This window comes from Homalodisca vitripennis, unplaced genomic scaffold (genome assembly GCF_021130785.1).
Source record: "Homalodisca vitripennis isolate AUS2020 unplaced genomic scaffold, UT_GWSS_2.1 ScUCBcl_608;HRSCAF=2996, whole genome shotgun sequence".
Taxonomy (NCBI): Eukaryota; Metazoa; Arthropoda; class Insecta; order Hemiptera; family Cicadellidae; genus Homalodisca; species Homalodisca vitripennis.
In genome coordinates this window covers 1-18567 of record NW_025776810.1, presented here as the reverse complement: position 1 = coordinate 18567, position 18567 = coordinate 1, and the positions used below count along the sequence as shown (strand labels likewise).

The following is an 18567-nucleotide window of genomic DNA, read 5'->3' as shown; positions in this document are numbered from 1 at the left end:
CCGGAAGCAGCGCAAAGGTTCTTACAGGACTAAGTGCAATTTATAAGCTTCTTGTCCTAAGAGAGAAAAAAAAAGAACAATGAAAAAAATTTTCCGTAACGCTCAGCCAAATTCCTTGGAGTGACATGTGCTATTGTAGAATTCGATGTTGCCTTTTGAAAAATTTCAAGTAAGTTTAAACTCGAGATATCATGCGGACAGACAGAAAGACAAAATTTAAAAAATGTATAGTCCATTAATGGTCTTCGTTCAATTATAATCATGACAGAATACTGTACATGTATTTAAAAAAGGTTTTGCAAATTATACACATATGTTTCTGTTTTTAAAAGATTTATCCATGAAAAAATTGTGTCTTAAAAGTGCATACATAAATATGGACAGTCTCTTAATACATTTTCAAAAGTTGCAAGACAATCGAAAGCCAATTGCTTCACATGCATTAAAAGGTAATAATCTAAAAAATAAGATAATTTATTATAAAACGTAAAAATCAATAAAATAAAATCAAAAAGTCTATATTTAGTATGTATAAATATACAATAAAGTAGTGCCAAGTACATTATAACTACTATTAACAATGTTACTTCATACTGTAAAAACCTCATATGATATATGATAAAAATAATTGTAAGAAAACCTTAAAAACACTATTGTATGTTTATGAGTTATACTGACTGTCCTATTGAATATAATTTATTTAGTGAATAAAAAACTTGCTGCAAAAGAAAACCTTTTAATAATAGTTTAAATTTTTTAATTAATTTATTTCCCTTATTGTTTTGGGAATATAGTTTAAAAACTATATTCCAGCATAGGTGGTGCCTTTCTTAAATTGTTTTAGGTATGAGGTAATAAAATGGTGTTTTTGTTTCTGGTATTGTAAAAGTGTACCTCTTTATATTTTGAAATTGAGTTTGTAGTTTTTTACATAAATGATTGTATTAAAAATATACTAGCTATACACTGTCAGTATTCGTAAGTTGGTAAAATGTTCCTTGACCAAATCATCACTATTCTTAATCGCAAGATTGTTCTCAGAACTTTTTTTGAAGGTAGAGAATTTTATTTAGATTATGATTTGAGGTCCCACCATAGACACTTATTTTATAGAATACATGTGACTGAATACGAGCATGAAATACGGTTTGAAGCACTGATAAATTATAGAGACATGATAAGATCGTTTTAGAGCATAAATACCTGAATTAACTTTTTTCATTATATAATCAATATGCGAGTCCCATGTAAGATGTTTATCCACATTTAGACCTAAAAATTTAATTTTTTCTGTTTCATTTATAAATTCATTATCAATTCATTTCAGAAATGTTCCTAGTTTTTTTTTTCCAAATGAGATTAAGTTGGCATTTTCATGTTTAGGATAAGTCCATTATCTATGAAAAAATTTTGAATTCTCAACAGTTCAATAAATGAGGCCAATTCCAATTCTAAGCTGGTTTTTGCTGACATGATGGGGTTTGAGTCATCTGCATAAAGACACAATTTGTTTTTAATTCCATATATTCGATTAAGACAATCAGGCATGTCTTGAGTGTAACAAATAAACAAAAGAGGCCCCAAAATTGACCCCTGGGGTACCCTGTATTGAATTGTTTGTAATTTAAATTTAAATTTTGTTATTCTATTATTCTCAGATTGAGAAATCTCTATGTACTGCTGCCTATGTTGTAAGTATGATTCAAACCATTTCAAATAAATATTTTTGATTCCTATGTCTTGTAATTTCTTAACTAATTTACGGTGTGATGCTATCAAACGCTTTTGATAGATCCATGAATATTCCTGCTACTTTTTTTTATCAATGGATTCAACCGAAAATGCTGTAAAGCTTACAGGAGCTGTGTTGTTGATTTATTTTTACGAAAACTATGTTGTTCCTTATCAAAAAGATCATTGCTTTTTAAGTGTTCAGTAAGCTTAAGATACATGGTTCTTTCAAAACTTTTTGAAATTGATGGTAGTATTGAAATAGGACAGTAATTCTGAATATCAGTTTGGTCCCCCTTTTTAAAAAACTTTAAAATTTTCAGTCTACTGGGGAGGATAAAAGATGAATTGATTATGTAACAACGGTGTATTTAATGGCATTTTAGTTAATTTTATGATTTTAATTGGAACCTCATCATAACCACTTCACCATTTATTTTTTAGAGTCTTAAAAATATCTATTAGTTCTTTTTCACTGACTGGGAGGTGGGGGCATCTAAAATTTGAAATCTCTTTTGAGAATTCTCTTGTTGGTGAATTATTTTTCTGCCTTGCTGGAAATTCCTGCAACATACTTTCAATTGTGCTTATAAAATGATTATTAAAACTATTGCTGACCTCATGAGGGTGGGAAACTATTTTATTATCAAATTCTAGGTTCAAATTCTTTCCTGTTTACTGTTACTTTTCTTTGTTTCTTTGTTTATTATTTCCCAGGAATTTTTACAAACATTTTCAGAATTATTTTTCATCATAATATTCTTTTTTGGTTTCTACTAGCTTTGACTTCTACATTGAATATTTAACTTGAAATCTTATTTAAAATGTAATATCTATGAATTTAATTATTATTATATAAATGCGGGTAACTGCTGGTGTTTAAAATAAAATATTCTAAATATTTTTCAGTTACCTCGAATTATTATCTATGTGTACAATAATGCGTTTACAGAGTATTAAATCAATCCCTAAAATATAAATGAATACTAAAATGCAAGAACATGTTTTTATCAATACCATCTGCAACTCAACTTCAAGTACTCACCAAGAAAAGAATACACATGATTTTATCAAGTCCTTTTTTCTACATGCTGGTCTTACATCAAACTTAAATTAAGTATTTACTGCTAATACACCTTACACCAATAACAATGACACAGTCTTAACAACTTATGCTAGTAAATATTACTTTTAAAAAATAAAGCAGCTTATAACCAAAACAAATGTTTCCTCTGGCTTTTTATTAATTCAGGTACTTGTTCAATAAAAGTTTACATGTTCAGTCATATACGATATCGTATCAGTATAAGGACTGATGCGTAGACAAGTATCCAGAAGTGATCCGGTTAGGATCCTGAGATTATCCAGGGATGATCCAAGATAGTTCATTGGCCATCTCTCACCTCACGGTAGAAGTTAAACACCACGATTAAGGCGAGGGTGTAGAAAGCTGAAAGCATTTACGAAATAATTACTTGTGATACACTCATAAGTATATTTTGTTGACAATCTGAAACATTAAACAAGTTTATAACACTATTATAAAAATATAATATTCGATTTCTCGCCTTAGATACAATGACACTAGATTTCATCAAATCATTTGTTAGAAATAGAATAATCATCTAACAAATGATGCCACCCAGTTTAACTTTTATAAATGCATGTATACATTTTTATTAGAGATTAAAACTTATAAAGCGTAGTACTACAGAACTATTGCAATATTGCACAATTGTTTTCTTTATAAAACAAATCTTTGGATTAATACTGTTTTAATGCTGTACGAAACAAGCATGCTGTCATTTCGGTAATATCATCCAATTTTTCAAAATTTAGCACAAGTTTGTAAAACATAACATATGTTTAGTAAGATACAAGGTGTTTAGTACAAAGATTCTTTCTTACCATAATTAAAAATAATAAGCACGTGAGAAAAACGAAAGCTATGCCAAAGCTACTGAGAAAGCTTTGACTCAATGGTACAAGAATGTAGCCAGGAAACAATATTGGGGGGGGGGTAATATCTTCTCATAGTTGACAGATAGTAAGGGAAAAGTAATAAACCGCTCATTCCCCATTTTGTTCCTTAAAAAGACCTGTTTCAATGTTGAGAACGATCTTTCAGCAGTACCTGTTAATAATAATCGTTAATTGTTAAAAATGTAATTGAAAAAATGAAAATTTAGGGGGGCTGGACCTCTTGAACCCTCTCGCTGGCTACGTAATGATAAGAAGACATACAGAGGTTTTTGCTCTCTTCATTGCAGGTTGGGTAAGTAGCTGTTATATTGAAGCATTTACCAGCTTTCTGGATATATTGCCTATTAAATTTATCTAAAACTTAGTTAATTTGTAAATCATCGTGATTACTGACCAATAAGAGTATATTGTCTTTCTTTGCAGAATTTCTAGTGAAACAGACGAATTTACACAGAACCTATTAGCAATTCTTAAGAGATTATGGTATCTTGGATTGTACCTTAGGATAAAATGGTGGATAATTTGGGGTACTGTTCGAAACCAGAGAGGAATAGACAGGTGACCTCTCCTCCTATGTTACAATGATTACTGTACATAATATAAGATGGAGGAACAGGGGCTGGAATTTATGAAATAATATGTGCTAAGCATCGTATGATGATTTTTTCAACAGTAATTATGGACCATAGGGATAGAAGGATAAATCTCACAATCGTAATTGGGGTTTATCTTTGTAAATATTCCCCTAAAGAGAGACTCCAAATTCCCTGCCTGATGCAAAATGATAGGATGGCATGTTTTTTCTATGATTTTAGTAATCACAGGCATAGTTGGAAAAAAATCACAATCCGAATAGAGAGTCCAATTCACTTCCTGATCTATGTCAGTGATGTAGGTTCATCACTTCTGCACGGAAGACTAGTGCAGTATGCTGATGACATGACTCTCTGTTTCACTAGCAAATCAAAATTAATTCTGGAACAGCAGTTTTATTGAAATCAACAACTGCGCCAAAAATTTAACGGCCTCAATCTTAAAACAAATTCTGCAAAATCCAATTTTATAAATTTTGCTATACGATCAGTAGATAGTCATGACGAGCCAGCTGTTGGCTGACACCATGCTGGAAGAAGTATATTGTTTGAAATTCCTAGGAATATACCTATATCGAGGGTTGACTTGGAACGATCACATCGACCACGTTTGCTCCAAATTGGCCTCAGGCGTTTATGTTTTGAGGTCTCTAGCCAAATACTGCCCGATTCAGTTTCTGATGATGGCATATTATGGCTTGATTTACCCCCATCTCATTTACGGGATGGTGTTGTGGGGAGCTTGTGCAAACAATCAATTCCTGAGAGTGTTTGAGCTGCAAAAACAAGCGATCCGCACTGCTGCCCAGTCTCTACATCGTGGAAACAACTCTGTTTTGTGTGTCTAAATGTGCCATGACGAATGGCCGAGACATACATGCGTATGAGACTAGATGCAGAGATAACTACCGGACTGGTAGACACAGAACGGTGGTTTATTAACGCTTGCTTTCACAGGCAGGTGTTCATTTCATCAATAAGTTACCAGATTCAATTAAAAACACTCCAACGTTCAAAGTGTTAAAAAATCGTTTGAAAACTCTTTTTAGTGTCACAAACATTTCATAATGTTGACAAGTTTTTTGCTTATGATTGGGAGACCACCAATTAAAAAGACTGACTAGACTTCCTCGCTGGAAGTGGGAATAATTAGTGAATGAATGGATGTAGGTACGTTTGCAAAATTGTATGTTTGAACGAGATTTCTTGTGGTGTGTTTGACAAAAATTTTAGCAAGTAAAAAGTAAAAATTTGACATTTTCCATGTGTTGTATAATGTTTCGGCAGTAAAAATGTGATTTGATTTGATGCTGATGGTACAGTTTTATCTGATGTAAAATGATTGCATCATTTTTTCTTCCTGTAATGTTAAGTACTGTAAAGGTACCTGGAGATATCTCACCAATCAGGAAAATGAGCCTGAAATCCCCAGTGGTGAGGGCTACAAGCTTATGGCCCTTGTGGAATTGGACACGATCTAAATGAACTTTAAGGAACTTTCTCAGCGTGCTTTTGGAATACCGCTATAGCCAGTACACCTATGAGACTTTCACACCCCTGATGGTTTACTGAATAAGACTCAGTGAGAGAATGGGATTTATTGACTTCTGCAATATTAGGGGGTGTAATTTTATCCATCCAGAGCATCCAATAATTCATGCCTTCTGTAGAACAAAATATGAAAGAGATCAGAGATGTGGTTTATCCCAAAATTACCATGGTCACCTGGATCTTGTAACATCTACTTCAATTTCCACTTAAGTGTGCTAATCACTGCCATACTGTGAAAAGGTACATTCTAATAGGTTGAGCTATCTTTTCACATGAATAGAGTACTTTTTTTCTACAATTATTTTCAATATTTCGAAAGTAACCATTTTAAGAGTGTAATACAGTAAATAAAAATTAATTATACATTTTTAGCATACCTTGTCACCAAGGTAATGATTTCTATCCTGTATTTGAGTCTATAGGATTAGTATTGGGTCCGTTACTAGTACAACAGTTATCTGAGTGATAAGCTTCAGATTCTGGATATATATTATGGGTTATAAAGTTTTAGTACACTATTACTTTACATGTGCTGTTACACTATCATTATAATCCATACATCTGGAGCATATCGTTCTGTTAATATACTGTTGTACTGATAGAGGGGTTGATACTGACCCCATGGGCTTGTACCGGTTAAAGTTTTAGTACACTAGCTACTAGTGTACTAGGACATATAATGTTATAGAGTACTAGTGCTTATAAAGTGATAGTGTACTAGCACTTATAAAGTGATAGCGTACTAGCATATATAAAGTGATAGTGTACTAGCAAATCAACTTACTGCCAATAATGGCCGCTCCTAGCAGCATCACATGGCTGAGCTGCATTATTCCGACGACTAAAGCCAATACAACGTTGACGAGGATCAGCACAAACTCTACCAGCACCCACAGTAGTATCAGCAGCGACATTCTCTGTAAATACATGTTACTTCACTTAAAAGGTCACTGACCTGTGCGAGGATCTCATCAAACAGGATAAGGGGGAGAGTTGATACAGTACAAGGTTGATGGTACTGATCAAAAGCACTACGGTCATGGACAGGATTTGAACCTGCGTTATCTCCAGCTGAGATCATAAGTCCTACGTCTTAGTCCACTCCGTCCATCACTTTATGAAACCAACCAATCCAACAAAAGATCTTCACAATGACATTTTGATATATTATTGAAAAATTTAAAATGATTAATTACTCCTTTTTTTCTTGTTGCCATTATGGTTACCAACAGCCCTTCATTTATAGTGAAAACTGTGCTGCCTTTTTGACCTTTGACTCCAACAGAAATTTTCTTTTGGGCGAGTAGTAGTACCTTGGGTATTGTGTTGTGACCTGTATTCCGCAGGTCACTTATAATTAGTGTTTTTTTTTAATTATTAAGTGCATGTTTTAGAGTTAGTCTACATAGAGTTCACACACAGCATGGTTGTTGTGATTCCTGACTTAGGTGTGTCACAATGCTGCGGAATTTTAACCTAGATTGTAGTTATGTGTTTAGGTTATTCACCAGAAGAAGAGATCAGATTGCAGATCTCGTAACTTGTGTTGCTGATTTATTCTATCACTGAACGGTGGCAAATGTCTGGAAAATCCTGTTTCTTTCAATAAATACCAATAAGTTTCAAATCCCTGGAACTTTTCCATCACATAGACACTCAGACATACGGAATACAATAAGTAATCATTTAATAATGCACTATTTATTGAAAGTATTGTAGGCCTTTAATTTTTTAATTTACTGTTTCAATTTCAATACTTAGCACTCAGGTTCCGACCCCCCCCCCCCCTCATTAATTCTAACCTCCTAATGGTGAGTAGCAAAGTGGCCAGCTATGGCAGTGTCCAACACAAAACCAGAACAGTTTTAAGACTTGCCAACGACTTTATGTGCCAATTAGCTTTGTGGGCAAGTGTTTGTTATAGTGATTGAACTGCTTTTTTTATTATTCCCTAGGTTCGAATCATTAGTATGGTTTCCCCTTCAGTAAATTCAGTAAAATCAAGGAGGGAAATTTTCATTCTCCAAAAGAGGTTGGATGTACTCAAATCCAATTGAATAATACTTTATTTAAATATATACATTACACATACATTAATGACTTCAAAATATTTAACAATACTAAACCTCGTATTAACACTATGTAAAGTAAAATGCAAATTCAAGACCTACGTAATGAAAACATTATTTAAAATAATTAATAATTTATGTGACACACACAAAATGTTACAGTAAGTTTAAAAACATTACATTGACAACAGACACAGAACTAGAGGCTTAGGGGAGACATACCCCCCACCATCGGTTGGTAGGGCTAGCACCTAGCTGTATCAAAATTTAAAAATAATTTGTTAATATTACTAGGTTATATAATCAAGAAAAACTAACACAGTGATGTAAATTCATTTCATTACCAAGTAAAAGCTGTTATTAATAAATAATTAAAAACATTCGTTGAAATGATCAGTATTTATATTTACTAAAATAGTCACACGTGTTGTGAGCATAGACTCAATAGACCAACAGATGTAGCAGAAGTAAAGGCAATGTGAAGCCAGGAAAAATATGGGGCCGGCCGGAGATGAGTCATCGTAGTGGTGATCGTCTAGCCAGCCTTCCCATGCTCTCATAGGTGCACATCCCTCACATGTTAATATTCATACTCCACGGACCACCAATCACTGCTGATTGATCATACTCCATTATAATTGATCCATATATTGATCACTTACTTAAATTTTATAGTATATTATATTTGATCGTTTAATCGAATCATGCCTACTTCGTACGTTGCGTACGGATGTATGAACAGGGGAATAATATAAGGAATACCTACCATGGGTTTGAAGTATATTTACTAGATACATCTAATTATTGATAAAAACAATGTGCACAGTTAAATTATGAATGGATTTTTTTGTTCTCTTAGGACAAGAGGTTTATAAATTGCGCTTAGTCCTGTAAGTACCTTTGCGCTGTTTCCGGAGTGTTAGGATATTCAGAATGGGTAAGGTTGGGGGTAAGGGCCGCCTCCTATCGAGATCCATGAGGAAGAATTAGAGCACTACTCAAAGTCATGTCCCCTGGAAGAAGGGGAGGCCAGTTCTGAACCAGCCTCTCTAGTCAAAGTAAGCAGGGAGTGGCAAACCCTTGTTGAGGCTAGCAAGAACCTCTGAGGTTAGGGAACAAACCCCACCACCTCCAACAGTCATCTCCTACAGTAGATTAGACCTATTGGATTACCCCAGAACCTCGACATTTGCGGTTAATGATGTGCCGCTCCTAGACATCCACAAGGTTGCCCAGATTTAAGTGACACATCAGTTTTTGCTGAACAGGGGTGGTTTCAACTGGAAGGTATATGAATGGATTAGTTTATGATTGTATTTTAATATCCTATGGACCAACAAACATACTACGTTACTATATTATCAACATGCTAATATTATGTAAGAAAACGAATAAACTTGTTCAATTAATCTTTACCAATAACAAAGAACATTGGTGTGGGTACTCTATTGAATATAGGCTACCCACACCACCTGTAGAGTATGTCTAGCAATCAAACAAATTGAAATTAATAATTATTTTAACTGAAATCGTATATTTGTTCCCTTAAAAAGTTTAGATGTATTATTATCAATTCCCAAACATGCATCCAAATAGAACATATTAGGATGATTTGGAAACATTTCTATTCATCATTTCACTGGTTATTTCAAACTTTTTTTATCTACATTGTTTAAAAAATAAAAAAAGGTTTTACAGAACATCTCAAAAGTGGTTGGGTACTTATTAATGATCTCACATAATAATGACCAAAAGTAATGCCATACAAGGTTTTTAGGTTTAGGATAGTTCTTATGGGGTAAAATTCAATGCCGTTTCATTACATTGCAATCACTAACTGACGAAACTAAATTTAATAATTCAAATTCAATAACACGTTATTAAGCAAACACTCTCTAAATATTAATACTTTTGTTTTATTATTATGAAATGCACTTATGGATTATTACATAGCGGTTTTTTCATGGTTTCAATTCAAATGCAAAAATAAACTAGAAAAAATATATACATGCAATAAAGTTTTAAAATTGTAGTCACAAATTACTAAAATAATATTATATTTATTAATAGTCAATGCTATACATTATTAATAAATACACTCATGCAACATTACCATAAGCAGTTGTTTTAAACTTCAACTCATATACATACACATTTTCTTTTAAATATATATTTAATAATGAATTCATTATTATTAAAAATTCAAATATACAAATAACAAATATTAAGTACAACAATAATTAATATTATACCTATTTTAATAATTATATACATCTTAAATAATTCTACCGTACCAAACAGTTCATAAAAATGTACATAATAATCAATATTATTAAATTATGACAATAATAATAGTAGTCTTACCTGTCAGAAACTAATACAATTAAAAATATGCTTCTTCTTTAACAAATTCTTTTTTTATTCATAACTTTTTTTTGTATTTCGTTTGTCTTTCAAAACAGAGCACATAGAGTTTAAATAGTGTTCAGTAAAACTTCTGTCCAGCTAAAAATTATAAAATATATTTAGAAGATTACCAAAAAACAAGTAGTTGAATACAAAAAAATCAACATAAAAATAATGTAAGAAATCTATGAACTAGTTAAAGGATAGGCATATGTGGAAAGATAGATGATCTCAATACAAGTAATAAGAAAGACTTTTTATAAATATAGCTTCTTCATTATTTGCTGAACATAAAGTACTATTTGAATAAGGAACTTAATGGGCATGTGAAGGAAACAGGATTTTTCCAGACATTTGCCATCGTTCAGTGAAACAATAAATCAGTAACACAGTAAATCAGTTGTGTTACTGATTTCTTGTTTCAATGAACGATGGCAAATGTCTGGAAAAATCCTGTTTCCTTCATGTGTTACTGATTTCTTGTTTCACTGAACGATGGCAAATGTCCGGAAAAATCCTGTTTCCTTCATGTTTTACTGATTTCTTGTTTCACTGAACAATCGCAAATAACAGGAAAAATCCTGTTTCCTTCACAATCCTTCCATCGTCAAAAAATAACCTTCAAACAAAGAATTAATGGCCATGATTTAACACGTTCAAGACGATGTGTACCCTATCGGGTACATACGTTCTTTCGCAACTGCCTTCGTGTACCCGATCAGGTACACACCAGGCTTTTGTAAAATGTGACGTGCGCCCGATGAGGTACAAGCTGCTATGTAATACATTATTGTGTTTTTAATGTTTGCCCGTTATGGATCCCCAATACCTGCCCTTTCAGGCGCATGGTTGCTTAATTTTTAAGGTAAATTATTTGTTTAGGTACTCCTTAGTTACGTGGAGCAAAATTGAAATGAAATAATTGTTTTTGTGCAAAATTGCAAGCCTACATACCTTTCTCTTTATACTTAGACGTTTGATGTAGAAAAAACTGATGACGGTTTTTGCTATTATTATTAAATACTGCAACGGTAAATAAAGTCATGACAATGCTGATGTCATGAACGTGTTAAATGTAGTCTTATAAGTGACCACACAACACATTGACATTGTTGTAAGTTCTTAAATATAGTTTAGATTTTTTAATCTTTACTCACTATGTGCTTTACAAAGACATTTCTGTTTAAAACTCCTTTAAGTTCCTCGAAAGCCGATCGCCGAGCGGTCTAAGACGTCAGACTTTGAATCTGAGTTAGAGGTTGCACAGGTTGAATCCTGCCTGTGACTGTAGCACTTTTTATCAGTACCATCGATCTTGTACTGTATCCTCCTCCTTAATCAATTTCGTAAGATCCTAGCACAAGGTTGTGGTACATGATAATGGGCAAAATAAGGCTCAAATTGCGAATGACCTCTCTTTAATATAAAATAAATCTACTACTATGTACCTACATTATTAACAAGTGACAAAAGCTCAGCCATACACAGAACATACTACTCGTATCTATCAGATAAGATAGTGTAGATAGCTCCGTTTATGTTACGTTGACATTTTACCTTCTGTGCTCCTATGAACATCAACGTAGCCAGAACCATATCAATCAATAGACGGGCGACACCACTCTCCACAGCATTTTTTGTATCTGCACAGAGAAGGATACATAGGATATATTTTCAAGTGATGACAGTTTATCTGCACAGATAAGGATACATATGATATATTTTTAAGTGATGACGACACTGTATCTGCACAGAGAAGGATACATAGGATATATTTACAAGTGACGATGACATTGTATCTGCACAGAGAAGGATACATAGGATATATTTTTCAAGTGATGAGGACAGTTTATCTGCACAGAGATACACAGGATATATTTTCCAGTAATGAGGTCAGTTTATCTGCACAGATACATAGGATACATAGGATGTATTTTCAAGTGATAATGACAAGGTATCTGCACAGAGAAGGATACTTAAGATATATTTTCAAGTAATAATGACAGTTTATCTGCACAGATAAGGATACATAGGATATATTTTCAAGTGATAATGACAGTGTATCTGCACAGAGAAGGATACACAGGATATATTATTAAGTGATGACAGTGTATTATATTTATTTCTTTCCTCACATAAAATATGGCATATTGGCCTGAGGTTCTTCCTCCAAAGAAATTTATATTTTTAAATTGCAAAATATAGCTTTGAGAATGATAACAAAATAAAACTTTAGATCATCCTATAGGTCTATATTTAAACTTATTGACCGTTTCATCACTTTATATATATGAGGTCTTAATGTATACCCATAAAAATCTTAACTAATAATATCACCACTAAAGATCATGATTACAATACAAGAAAGAGAGACAGACTTGCATGCCCAGTCCGTAAAACTAAAAGTATTAATATGTCTACTTATCTTAATAGAGAAAGAATATTACTCAGAAAATGATTTTCTAATTAATGCAACCTTCATTCAATATATTACTCTCAAACCATTTCAAAACTTTAAAAACTACAACTTTAAACCTTGTATATATATTTTTTTTTCCCAGTGTACATTGTATTTATTTTATCATTAATTATTTTTAGATTTTTTAAACGTTTTGTACACAATTCACCTATACTGTTAAAACTTTATGTTATATTTGTACGCATATATGTATACATATGGGTCACTGTTTTGTGTTATTAATTATGATTATTTATCAATTAGTTATTAATTATGTTTATAAATAGTTTTATTTCTAGGATAGTATATTTTTAATTATACTGACGAGTCATTCAATATAGATGACCTGTTCATTTTAGATTTTTATCTAGTGCATTATGTAATGTTATGTGACAATAAATTTCAGATTTCTGAAATGAAAGGTTATCAGATAAACTCAAATTATAAACATAATAATATTCTAAAATTTTTTGACTTGAATTTCTGAACCAGTAAAGAATTGAGTTCAAATCCAACGTCGCATATTCTTTTGAAGGATGAGGATAGTACATCGCATTCTCTCTTTTATTTAATTTTGTAAAAATGTGAAACTTTATTTTCTAGAGATGGTTGTATGTATTTGTTCAAGAAAAATAGTTTTGGAATATGTTATACTTGCTATTAAATTATTAATGTACATAAAGTTAAGCCCATGTCAACTTTTTCAATTACGTAACATGAAATAAATAGCATATTTATTAATGTTGAAGATTAAAATGACCCTCTATAGGTATGTTTCCAAATCATATTTTAGTTGTAATACCTAAATTTGAACGCATTTAATTTATACTGACAGGCCTGGCAATTGATAACAATAGCTTCGAAATAAACTAACATCTAATTAAATATAACCATCATAGAGGAGGAGATTCTGTTATACCTTGAAAAAAATGTTTTGAAATCCCTCTTCAAATACATTTGTTGCCTACTCTGGCAGTCAAAGATCCAATCATTTTCAAAGGTTATGCACAGTTTGAAATTTGCACTGTCGCCAAGGAGCAAGATTTCTTTTTCATGACACGCCTTTTGTTCTGAACCGCTTGGCAGAGCTTGATCAAAGTTGTGCAGTACAGGTATTTGTTGATTGTCTTTCCTTGTAGCATGAAGTCAGGAGAGCCAAACAATCACGAGTTAAATGTTACTCCTGATCTGAACCTATTTTTTTGATTGGCTATCCTAGACTGGTCTAAAAGTGACATGACCAACAGACAAAGTTGTTGGAACATCATACTGTCGCCTACTTTTCATTCTTCTGCTTTCCCAACATCCCTAATTTCATATTTTTTATCCAACTCATCACAGCTAAATACCTTGTCACAACCAAGACGTTAGATATCTTAATATTACAAAATTTTAATTTGTAATAATTATGAATTTAGTCATACAATAAATAACTTGAATGTACAATTATTGTCAAACCCAAATATGTAAAGTTTAAATTTGAATTAAATTAGTGTATATTTAACATACCAATAAAGTTATATATATATATATATTATATGTATATATATATATATATTAAAGCCTTTCCTCAAAACAGTAAAAATTTAAAAAATCGTTAACAATGAAACTGGTTACTAAAATTAAAAATATTTCTTTTGATTTTAAATTTTCAGAATGAAAGTTTTTTCTTAAAACTTTCATTTGATTTATTTGGTCGCATTGCATGACATTTTGCAATTATCCGTTTATAAGCATTGTATTACTTCAAATTTTGAGAAATCTATTTAAAAAATCATATATGATAAAACACATGATTTTCTATAAAATTCTTTTCAGTTATTTGTCATAGTTTGGTGAGGTCTTCATAACCTCTCAAGCATTTTAATATATTTTGGTTTTACTTATCTAATAACAGATTCAGCTCAATAAATGGTTTCGTATGATCTAAAATTAAGAACAGCAGACTTACTGTATCTGTTGACTGTTAATATATCGAACAGCACAAAAATCCAGAAAAGCTGTAACAAGTAAACCAGAATTACCTTCTAAAATAAAGACACATAGCATATTGAATACACACACTTACACAGACAGTTTTTCTTAATCCTGTGACATTAAAGTTATTACCATTTCACACCATTCCTTATTTTAAGCTAGAAAAGGCCAAAGTATACTGGCCATATTTTGCGTCCAATGACCAACACTGGCCTGCGATTTTTCGGTGTGATCATGGATCAAGCATAAGGTATTTGATCACTGTGTGGAATTGATTACAAATTTTGATCAAACATTACGATTTCAAAATAAAACAATACTACTACTCGATTTGCTAGACAACCTAAAACCATAATCACAGGATTTTGAACATTTTCCATTGTATATGTTACAAATGAACACAATTTTACAAGAACGGGTATCAAGGACGTAGCCAACGAGGGGGTCCATGAGTTCCAAATACCCACCCCAAATTTTTTTCAATTACTTTTTCAATAAACGATTATTATTATTTATATAGTTCAGTATTACTGACATGTAATGCTGAAAGACCGTTCTCAACAAAGAAATGAATCAAGAACTTTTTAAGGAACAAAATGGAGCCTTACTCTCTGTCCACTATGGGAAAATATCAGTTGTCTGGATACCCCCCAAAATTATTTTCTGGCTACGTTTTTGACTGGAATCTATTCTCTTCTTTAGGCATCGAAAAATAAATTTCAAACATAAGATAATGCAAAATTAAAAATAAATCAATAGAGTTCTGATTGATCCTGATGGCCTATCATAATTATATAGTGATTTAGTGAATGTTTTTCTATTCCAGTAACATATACATTTAATTATACATAATTGGCTGTTATGCTTTCTAGTAATTAATCATCAACAATAAACTAAACACTCAGCCATAATCAGAGATGAACCACAAGCTCAAGATATTTTTACATTTTACGAAGGATACTAATATTGTACTCACCCAAATTGCGGTATTGAAGAACATTAGATTCTATAATTAACGTTTTTTATGCAAAAAAAATTCTACCTTTTTTTCGAGCTATCCATAAATATCCAGTAGACTAACACTTTAGGTATGTTAAGTGTTGTTGTGTTTTATTTTTTTTACTAGATTTTGAGAATAAGGAGACAAGACTCCAGTTTAACCTCCTAGGATATAATGGATAGGATGACTACCTAAGTATAGGGTAACACTAACTGAACTCACCACAGAACAAGCAGCAATGGCCAGAGAACCAAATTCGAGGGAGAAGCAGAAGCAGCATTTTCCCATATAGGGTACATTTAAGCCTGAAACAAACACTTATTATAATAAAGTAAGTAAACCAAATCAGAACAGTTTGTGAAAAATGTATAATATACATGACAAGTATATTTTTAACAAATTTTTCCGTAAAAAAAAAAAAACGAAACAACCATAAGTTGCAACATTTGACACCTATATTCAAGGGGCGTCGCCCAGGGGGGGTCAGCTGCGCCCCCCCCTAGAGATTCTAAAAATGTTACCAAATTTAAAGCACCGACGTGAAACTGGCCATAGATTCCATCCAATAAAAAGAACGAGTAACCGGGAACTAAGTTTCCTAAATGAATCCTAACCTAGTTCATCAACTCAAACCATACAAAATATATATTTAATTAATAACGGTGAAGATAAATAACTACAAATAAAGATTTTAAATGAACAAAACAGTACTTTTATGATAATAATCCCCTTTTATAGCAGCAATTTTCAAGACTAAACTCAATTAAAAGGCAAGTTTTGAGAAACCCTATAAAAAGGGCCCATACTTAAAAACGTACGAACCAATTTTTTTGAATAAAACTTTCTGTACACATTCACTACATGGGTCTACTATACCAAAATACAAGCCTCATTCTTACAGGGCCACGCCTATATTCCGGAGCCACATCGAATTTTACAAGGCCTAGTGCTGACAAAAACCAATCTATGGACAGCCATATCTCAAAAACGTACGAGCCAATTTTTGATTAAACTTTCTGTACACATTCACTACATGGTCTACTATAACTAAAATACAAGCCTCATTCTTAGGCCAAACGCCTATTTCCGGAGCCACATCGATTTTACAGGCCAAGTGCTGACAAAAACCAATCTATGGACAGCCATATCTCAAAAACGTACGAGCCAATTTTGATTAAACTTTCTGTACACATTCACTACATGGTCTACTATACTAAAAATACAAGCCTCATTCTTAGGCCACGCCTATTTCCGGAGCCACATCGATTTTACAGGCCAAGTGCTGAACAAAAACCCCAATCTATGGAACAGCCATATCTCAAAAAACGTACGAGCCAATTTTTGATTAAACTTTCTGTACACATTCACTACATGGTCCTAGTATATCAAAAATACAAGCCTCATTCTTAGGCCCAACGCCTATTTCCGGAGCCAACATCGATTTTTACAGGCCTAGTGCTGAACAAAAACCAATCTATGGACAGCCATATCTCCAAAAAACGTACGAGCCAATTTTGATTAAACTTTCTGTACACATTCAATAACAATGGTCCTACACTATACTAAAAATTACAAGCCTTCATTCATAGGCCACGCTCCTATTTCTGGAGCCACAATAACTTTATAGGCAAGTGCTGACAAAAACCAATCTATGGACAGCCATATCTCAAAAACGTACGAGCCAATTTTGATAAAACTTTCTGTATACATTCACTACATGGTCTAGTAATACTAAAATACAAGCCTCAATAGATTGGTTTTTGTCAGCACTTTGGCCTATAAAGTTATTGTGGCTCTAGAATAGGCATGGCCTAAGAATGAGGCTTGTAAATTTCAGTATAGTAGACCATAGTAAGTGAATGTATACAGAAAGTTTTATATCAAATTGGCTCGTACGTTTTTTGAGATATGCTGTCCCATAGATTGGTTTTTTGTCAGCAACTTGGCCTGTAAAAATCGATGTGGCTCCGGAAAAGTAGGCGTGGCCCTAAGAATGAGGCTTGTATTTTAGTAATTACTAGACCATGTAGTGAATGTATACAGAAAGTTTTTTATCAAAATTGGCTCGTACGTGTTTTTGAGATATGGCTGTCCATAGTGGTTTGGTTTTTGTCAGCACTTGGCCCTATAAAGTTATTGTGGCTCCAGAAATAGGCGTGGCCTATGAATGAGGCTTGTATTTTAGTATAGTAGACCATGTATTGAATGTGTACAGAAAGTTTTATTCAAAATTGGCTCGTACGTTTTTAGAGATATGGCTGTCCATAGATTGAGTTTTGTCAGCACTTGGGCCTATAAAGTTTATTGTGGCTCCAGAAATAGGCATGGCCTAAGAATGAGGCTTGTATTTTAGTATAGTAGGACCATGTAGTGAATGTATACAGAAAGGTTTATCAAAATTGGTGCTCGTACGTTTTTGAGATATGGCTGTCCTTAGATTAGTTTTTGTCAGCACTTGGCCTGTAAAGTTTATTGTAGCTCCGGAAATAGGCCGTGGCCTAAGAATGAGGCTTGTAATTTTTTAGTATAGTAGACCATGTAGTGAATGTGTTACAGAAAGTTTTAATCAAAATTGGCTCGTGCGTTTTTTGAGGATATGGCTGTCCATAAGATTGGTTTTTTGTCAGCACTTGGCCTATAAAGTTAATTGTTGGGCTCCGGAAATAGGCTTGGGCCTAAGAATGAGGCTTGTATTTTAGTATAGTAGACCATGTAGTGAATGTATATACCAGAAAGTTTTATCAATATTGGCTCGTACGTTTTTTGAGATATGGCTGTCCATAGATTGTTTTTTTGTCA

General features: G+C 32.7%; 1 protein-coding gene across 1 annotated transcript; it reads right to left on the bottom strand.

Annotated features, from left to right (window-relative positions):
• Positions 1-316: 316 nt before the first annotated feature.
• Positions 317-16105, bottom strand: LOC124370927. The gene is made up of 5 exons (XM_046829234.1): positions 15991-16105; positions 14743-14791; positions 11891-11976; positions 6643-6775; positions 317-3181 (listed from the first exon to the last, which is right to left on the bottom strand). The coding sequence occupies exons 1-5, from the start codon at positions 16054-16056 to the stop codon at positions 3117-3119; spliced, it is 399 nt and encodes a 132-aa protein (XP_046685190.1). The 5' UTR covers positions 16057-16105; the 3' UTR covers positions 317-3116.
• Positions 16106-18567: the final 2462 nt, after the last annotated feature.